At 42.5% G+C, this 7,933-nt stretch overlaps 1 protein-coding gene across 1 annotated transcript; it reads left to right on the top strand.

Moving 5' to 3' along the window:
* The first annotated feature begins 267 nt into the window (after window positions 1-267).
* On the top strand, window positions 268-7,555 carry LOC129339701 (vomeronasal type-2 receptor 26-like). The gene is made up of 4 exons (XM_054994280.1): window positions 268-555; window positions 1,164-2,045; window positions 6,086-6,212; window positions 6,654-7,555. Exons 1-4 carry the CDS (start codon window positions 268-270, stop codon window positions 7,553-7,555), a joined length of 2,199 nt encoding a protein of 732 aa, XP_054850255.1.
* Window positions 7,556-7,933: the final 378 nt, after the last annotated feature.

The following is a 7,933-nucleotide window of genomic DNA, read 5'->3' on the forward strand; positions in this document are numbered from 1 at the left end:
GTCACCTCTTTCCCTCACATCAGCTTAAAATATCCCCCTCCCAAACTGTTCCTGAGAGACTGGGGATGATTCGGTAAGCATTTCAGGCCATCATGGGGGGGGGGCATGCAAGAACATTGCACTTCACAAGTGGATAAACTCCAAGGAATCCTTGACAATATGTTAGTTTAATGTTGTAAGCAATCAAATAGTGAACACCAACATTCTTAATGGCATGATCTGACTATGATGGACTGTGGTGTAGAATAAAACTCTCATTGCAGGGTAATGACTCAGATCTACCAGCACATCCTGGCCTTGATATTTGCAGTAAAGGAAATCAATGAGAATCCACAGCTTTTACCCAACATCACCTTGGGCTTCGACATCTATAACAACTATTTCCATCCAGTCCAGACCATTCATGCCTCACTGGAACTTCTCTCCACACAGGACAGATTCATCCCGAACTATAAATGTGACACACAGAACGATCCAGTAGCAGTTATTGGGGGACCCAACTCCAATATCTATCTTCATATGGCAACCATCCTGTGCATGTACAAGATTCCACAAGTAAGATGTATTCATTGCATGTGTGAAGAAATTATCCTTACTTCCCTTAGCTTTGAGGCACACTTGTTGAGGTCTGATGACAGAAAAGGTATGCTTAAAGTGCAAAAGGATACCTTGCTTGCTGCTTAATATTGAATCAGATGAAGAAACACAATTCTATTGGTTTATTCAGAGGTCTGATTGAAAAATAACTCATGTATTCATTTACTCGTGTAACTATGAGATTGGAGAGCATCGCTATATTTACTCAAGCTACTTTAAAGAGTGACTTCAGGTTCATGGAAATGCTACATGTACATCATAATGAAATGGTATTGTTCCTGGGCTATACCACTTCAGTCTATGCCTATACCAGTTCAAATGAAAGGGCCATTTGCACCCTGGAATAATTTTCCAGGGTTTTTTTAAAATCATGAATCAAACCTGGCTCTTCAGATTAGAGTCCTGAAGGAAGGAAGGAATCTCCTGGTTTATAAATGCTCACTGAAGATTTACAATGAATCTCCATCCATTCAATTGCTGTTCTGAAGAAACTGAATTTTTGCAACTACATACACTAACATTTAGGAAATACCTCTTCCTCTCCCCTCTTCTTCTTCTATATTTAGCTCATTTATGGTTCTACTCCAGATGTGAACAACAAAGCAGAAGATGTTTTCTTCCACTGGATGTTCCCCAATGGGGCTCATCAGTACTATGGCCTTCTTCGGTTATTACTGTATTTCCGGTGGGTATGGATTGGAGTGATTTATCTGGATGTTGACATTGTAAAGACATTTGTACACAATGTGCTTCCCATGTTTTCCCAAAATGGAATCTGCTTTGACTTCATACAATCATTACCAAAAATGAGTTCCACTACTGACATTTCAAAATATGTAAAAGAAGAAACTGAGCTATGCCATATTGTCATGAGAAGCACTGCTACTGTGGTGGTTTTCCATGGTGAATATCAGACTATAATGTGGTTAAGAAGTTTACTCCGTTATGCAGAATTTGAGGAGATACCAATGAAGACAAAAGGTAAAGTCTGGATCATGACAGCCCAGATGGACTTCACGTCAGATGCCTTTCAAAGATTTTGGGACATTGACTTCATCCATGGCTCTCTATCCTTGGCAGTTCACTCCAAGGACATGCTAGGATTCGAGAAATTTCTCCATCTCAGACACCCCACCCTTGAAAAAGAGGATGGTTTTTTGGGGGACTTCTGGGAACATTCATTTACCTGTATCCTTCCTGACAGGAAGTTTAGGGGAATCTGCACTGTGTTAGACAAGAATGTTGAAGAAATGTGCACAGGGAATGAGAAGCTGGAGACCCTTCCTAGCTCTGTCTTTGAAATGAGCATGACTGCCCACAGCTACAGCACTTACAACGCAGTGTATGCAGTGGCACATGCTTTGCATGCCATGCATTCATCGAAATCCAAGCATGTACCTAGGAAGGATGGAGGGGAAAGGACACGTCAAAAGTGGCAGCTATGGCAGGTAACCCCCTGAGAAATCTCTCTCTCTCTCTCTCTCTCTCTCTCTCTCTCTCTCTCTCTCTCTCTCTCTCTCTCTCTCTCTCTGTGGCAGATTTCACAGTGCAAGTGAAAATACTATATAGTCTACAGCTAGGAAATTCACTGAACTAATTAAAACAATAAACAGCAGTCGGGACATTCAGAGAAACAGATATAATAGGGTAGGGTAGAAGAAAATTCAGGAACCCCCCCCCCCCATAAAACCAAAGCACAGAGATGAGATCTTGCTAAAGCAAGAGCAACCAATTTGCATGGCATGTTTAGCAATGCGGAAACTCCCTAGTAGTTTCATCTGCACATATGCAGACAGTACCCAACAGAGCAGCAGATAGTCCCTGTTACTAACAATGCATCTCTCTGAGCTACTTCTAATGACAGCCCCATAATCTGGGTAGAAATCCTTCCTGAATAATTCAGTCATGGATTGTTTGTGGAAAGCCAGGAGAGTGGATGCTTTCCTGACCGACTCAAGCAAACCTTCCATAAAGTGGGGGCTACCACCGAGAAAGCACGTGTGGGCAGCTGTAGATTTCACTCAACTGCAGGGTGGTATTTGCAGGAGGTCACGTCCAGATGAACACATATGCTATGGCAGAACATAGGGGGAGAGATGTTTTCACAGTTATGAGAGGTGAGGCCATGGCTTTGAATGTGATAGTCGTCACCTTTAATTCTGCCCAACAACAGATTGGGAAGATCCTGAAAGTAAATGAGGTCCAGTGTTCTACGCCAGCTGAACTCTCTGAATCGGCTTTGAGGGAAGACCTATTTAGAGGGCATTACAGTAGTCTAGTCTCGATGTTACTGTGCCATGAATCCAGGTGGCCAGATCAGCCATGTCAAGATAGGGAGCTATCTTCCAAGATAGTCTGAGTTGGGAGAAGATAACCCCCTACATTTTTTGAAGCTGCATTTTCTTGCTTCTCCAGCAGTAGTGCTGGATCTAGTATAACACAGAGGTTCTTAACTGAGGCAGCCGGGGTCAACTGAACACTATCAAAGGTCAGAAGGACAATGTCCTTCAGGACCTCTGCTTTTCCAGTCAGCATCATTTCCATCTTGTCTAGGTTCGGTTTCAATTTGTTTCCTGGGTGTCATCTGCATATGGCCATGGCAACAAATAAGCTCTCTGAACGGCTTTACATAGAGGTTAAACAACGTGGGGGAGAAGATTCTGCCTTATGGAACCCTACAAGTGCTCTCCATATCAGTGTAAGGGACCTGATCCTGGGCCTCAGGCTGAAGAAGGAGCAGCCTGGAGGCCTCGAGGAAGCCTGTCTTCCACAAAAGGCAGAAATGTTATGCTTTTGGCCGGGCACTAACAAATTGGCCCTCCCATGACACTGTCACTTCTGGGTCATGCCAGAAGAAGAGGAACTAAGGCAGTCATGACAGGGGGCTTTGTTGTCTGGGGGGCGATAATTTTTCTTTGTGAGTATTGCCCTGTATTAATTCTGCCCTATTTTTATAACTTTTCTCCTATTAGTCACTTACTGTAATATTTGTTTCATAAACCTTTTCTCGAGAGAGGGCACAATTATGACCCTTTGATCTCACTCAGGCTCTGAGCCTGGCTGCCCTCCTCCTTGATTTCAGGCAAGCAGCAAGAATGAAGGGTGGGCAAAGGGACCAGGGGAAGAGCTTGGCATGAAAAGTGGTGGATCCAACCTTCTTCATTGCTGCAAGTGGTGTAAAAATGTGACATGTGAGCTTTCTGAGTTGACCTGGCAACACTAGTGAGAGGCTAGTTGATGGAGAAATTGCAATACATAACTATGTATGGACAATTTACTGTGTGTCTGCAAAGGAGCGTTCTTTTCTTACATATACTCTTTCCTCTTTTGAATGTCATGCTTATTAGGTTCTGGGTTTTATATTTATTTATTTATTAAAATATTTATAGCTCACCTTTCCTGTTGGCAGAAAGTAGTCTACAGGTTGGGCCTTGTCTTAATTTTATCATTTGAGTCTCTTCTGGCCTGTGTTGTTTTGTCAAGTGAAATGTGATCACCCAAAGGTAAAATATATCTTTTAAAATATGAACGTATGATTTTTTCTACTACTATATAGTTCCCCCATTTTCTGAGAAGTGTCTCCTTCAACAACAGTGCTGGAGATAAAATTTCCTTTGACCAGAATGGGGAATTAATATCTGGATTCGATGTTGTTAACTGGGTGACATTCCCAAACCAATCTTTTCTTAGAATCAAAGTTGGAAGGATAGACCCAGATGCTCTCCTAGAAAATGTATTCACCATTTGTGAAGATGCCATCCAGTGGCCCAGTATCTTCAACCAGGTAGGTGCCACACACATTTTAGATGTGAAATCAAAAAGAGTCCAGTAGCACCTTTAAGACTAACCAATTTTATTGTAGCATAAGCTTTCGAGAATCACAGTTCTCTTCGTCAGATGCATGGAGAGCCAAAAGAAACTGGTCAGATATAGAGGAGGAAAGGGGAGGGCGGAGTAGATGCAAACAGCTCCTTCTGATATGGAGATGCAAAAACTCCTTCTGATATGGAGATGCAAACAGCTCCTTCTGATATGGAGATCAGTTTGCTTCTGTAAAGGTTCAAAGGAGTTAGCCGTGTTAGTCTGTAGTAGCAAAATCAAAGAGTCCAGCAGCACCTCCAAGACCAACCAATGCCACTGCAGCACAAGCATTCGAGAATCACAGCTCTCCCCGCCAGATACTTCTGACAAAGAGAACTGTGATCCTCGAAAGCCCACGCCAGGTGCCACTGGACTCCCCTTGATCCTGCTTCTGTAAAGGAAATTAGTTACCTGTGATAATGGGATAACCATTCATAGTCCCTATTCAGTCCCAGCTTGACAGAGTCAAAGTGCTAGTGGACTCTTTTTGATTTTGCTACTACAGACTAACATGGCTAACTCCTCTGGATTTTAGATGTGTACCACCATTTTCCCAATGTTTAAAAATGGTTCCCTATTTAGGCACTGAATAAATTCTGGTTGTGGTATTTCTATATAAGGCACAATATTCTATATTATTTTTTAAAAAATAGTAAAAAATGTGGCTTCTGCTTTCAATTTTAGGGAAGGATTGCTGGGGAACAGTGTTTAGCTTCTCTTTCATGATTTAGAAATATCCTCTGATAGTGTAGTTACCTCTGGTTTGTATGTGTGAGTAGGGATGGGCACGAACAGAAAAAAACCCGAACATGACGCTCATTGTTCATTGCCATCCACAAACAGGGACTCAAGAACAACCACGAACATGACCCTGTTCATGAACATGTTCATGGTTGGCTGTTTGTGGGGGCCAGCAGGCTCTCCTCCAGCCATCATCCAAGTCAAGATCCCTACTGCACCACTCCCAGAAACCTGACCTGAGCAGGCACCAGGAAAGGTATCAATAATAAACAATACCTTGACCCAGAGCCTGGCAGCAGCCCTGGAACTTGAGGGGGTAGATCCCTATCCCACCACACACAAAGAAAATTCAAGCTCCAATGCACTGTCTCTATCAAAATGCCAACAGCAACTGTCTCTCCCTCTCCACTGTCTGCAAAACCAGAGCCCACCTTGTAACAAATTTGGAGTTCCGCACTTGAAAGGAAGACCTGCCTATCAAGTTAAATTGGGCTTAGAATGGGGTTTCCAGGGCAACAGCAGGAGTTCAGACAGAGTTCAGACAATCCCTGACTAAATTGCCAAGGGAATTGATTGCAGGTGCCAGACTGTCTGGCTTGACGAACAGCAAGACAAACAGCAATGAACGAGGCTTGCAATGACCACCTGTTAGTTTAGAATGGGGGCTCATGAACAGCTTGTTCATGAATAGCTGATTGGGCTGTTCGTGGCTTTTTTTTGTTTGTATTGCTGTTCGTGCCCATCTCTATGAGTGTCTTTGTGACATTTTGGACCTGCGTTTTCCTATGATAAATTTCACACCTTTCCTAGCTTTTGTATTCTGTCAGATTGAGGCAACTTGAATCTATTATTTCCTACTTGAACTAAAGGCAGTCTTTCTGGACAGGTTCAGCCCCTTTCTCAGTGTAACGAAGAGTGCCATTCTGGTTACAGTCAAAGAAAGAAAGAAGGGAAGCCCTACTGCTGCTATGATTGCCTTCTATGTCCAGAAGGAAAGATTTCAAACCAGAATGGTAAGACACAAATTGTATAACGTACAAACATCATTTGGATATCAGGGTGTACATGCACTACTCACCCGTCTAAGGTTTGAAAAGGGTTTTTTTTTGCATACTTAACTGGTGATTATTGATACATTTGTTATAAGGGTTTATTTTATATGTATAGTTAACTTAACTAGATGGTGGATGTGATTACACCCATGTTGAGCTATCCAGGCCAAAAGGACTCCTTAAGTGATGAAACTGAGATCAGAAGGATCCAAAAATATTGGATTAGCATTGCTCGTCCTTGGAAAAATATCATTTGAAGAGAAGACTATGTAAAAATATACCAGGTTTTGAGCTAGGAACATTCATTTACTGTCTTGCGATATAACACAATGATTACTGAGATTGTCTACTGAGATTGTCTCCCAAGTATAGCTTCAACAGAAAAGATATTTTATCTTCCAGATCTGGGCAACTGTTTTCAATGTCCGGAAGATCATTACCCAAATGAAAAACAGGATCTGTGCATTCCAAAAGTTATAACCTTTTTGTCTTATGAGGAGCCTTTGGGGACCAGCTTGTCCATTTTCTCTCTCTCCTTTTCTTTCATCACAGTTTTGGTGCTCGGAATATTCATGAAGTACCACAACACACCCATCATCAAAGCCAATAACCGGCATCTCTCCTACACTCTTCTTATCTCCCTCCTCTTTTGCTTCCTTTGTGCTCTACTCTTCATTGGCCGACCCGAGAAGGCGACGTGCCTCCTTCGACAAACGACATTTGGCATTGTTTTCTCAGTGGCTGTCTCTTGTCTGTTGGCCAAAACCCTCACTGTAGTTCTCGCATTTCTTGCTGCCAAGCCTGGATCCAGCATGAGGAAATGGTTGGGGAAAAAACTGACAACCTCCATTGTCCTTGCCTGCTCCCTAACTCAGGTTGTTCTTTGCAGCACGTGGCTGGCCAAATTCCCCCCATTCCCTGATCTTAACATGCACTCCGTAAGGGGAGAAATCATAGTGGAATGCAACAAAGGGTCAGACATCATGTTTTATTGTGTCCTGGGCTACATGGGCTTCCTGGCCTTTGTCAGTTTTGTTGTGGCTTTCCTTGCCAGGAAGTTACCAGACACTTTCCAGGAAGCCAAGTCTATTACCTTCAGCATGCTCTTGTTTTGCACGGTCTGGCTGTCCTTTGTTCCAACCTACCTGAGCACAAAAGGGAAGTATATGGTGGCCGTGGAGATCTTCTCCATCTTGGCCTCCAGTGCTGGAGTACTGAGTTGTATTTTTTTCCCTAAATGCTACATCACTATGATAAGACCTGATCTGAACAAAAGGGAGCAGATGATAAAGAGGGGGAAATGAAGAACTTGTGTATCTTCGGCTCTGGACTGTAGTTGAATACTGTGTACATTTATAGTAATTTTTCTGAAATTTCCTTTCTTTGTGTCCTATATGTTTGATCTTATCATTTTCACATGAAAGGATCAGGGGTGAGCCAACTACATTTTCTAATGTATTAGCTGAACAGATTTACATTGTTTTTTTCAAAATTGTGCATGTGCAAAGCTCTACTGATTTTGGCAGTTTGACAGCCGTTATCTAAGGACTACTTAGACAAACACCAAAGGGTAGGATTTTTTGGTGTTAAGTTAAGCATTTAGTTAAGACGAATTTAACTCTAGCAGACAGCCATCATTTTCCTTGCATTTTTCCTCTGCCACGCCACAGGAAGCCTTCTGA

This window comes from Eublepharis macularius, chromosome 12, assembly GCF_028583425.1.
Source record: "Eublepharis macularius isolate TG4126 chromosome 12, MPM_Emac_v1.0, whole genome shotgun sequence".
Classification (NCBI taxonomy): Eukaryota; Metazoa; Chordata; class Lepidosauria; order Squamata; family Eublepharidae; genus Eublepharis; species Eublepharis macularius.

Bases quoted from the DNA above. Each gene is read 5' to 3' on its own strand.
- LOC129339701 (XM_054994280.1), top strand. From the start codon at position 268: ATGACTCAGATCTACCAGCACATCCTGGCCTTGATATTTGCAGTAAAG. The intron at 556-1,163 runs GTAAGATGTATT...TTCTATATTTAG, and splicing joins GCATGTACAAGATTCCACAA to CTCATTTATGGTTCTACTCC. The intron at 2,046-6,085 runs GTAACCCCCTGA...CTTTCTGGACAG, and splicing joins AAAAGTGGCAGCTATGGCAG to GTTCAGCCCCTTTCTCAGTG.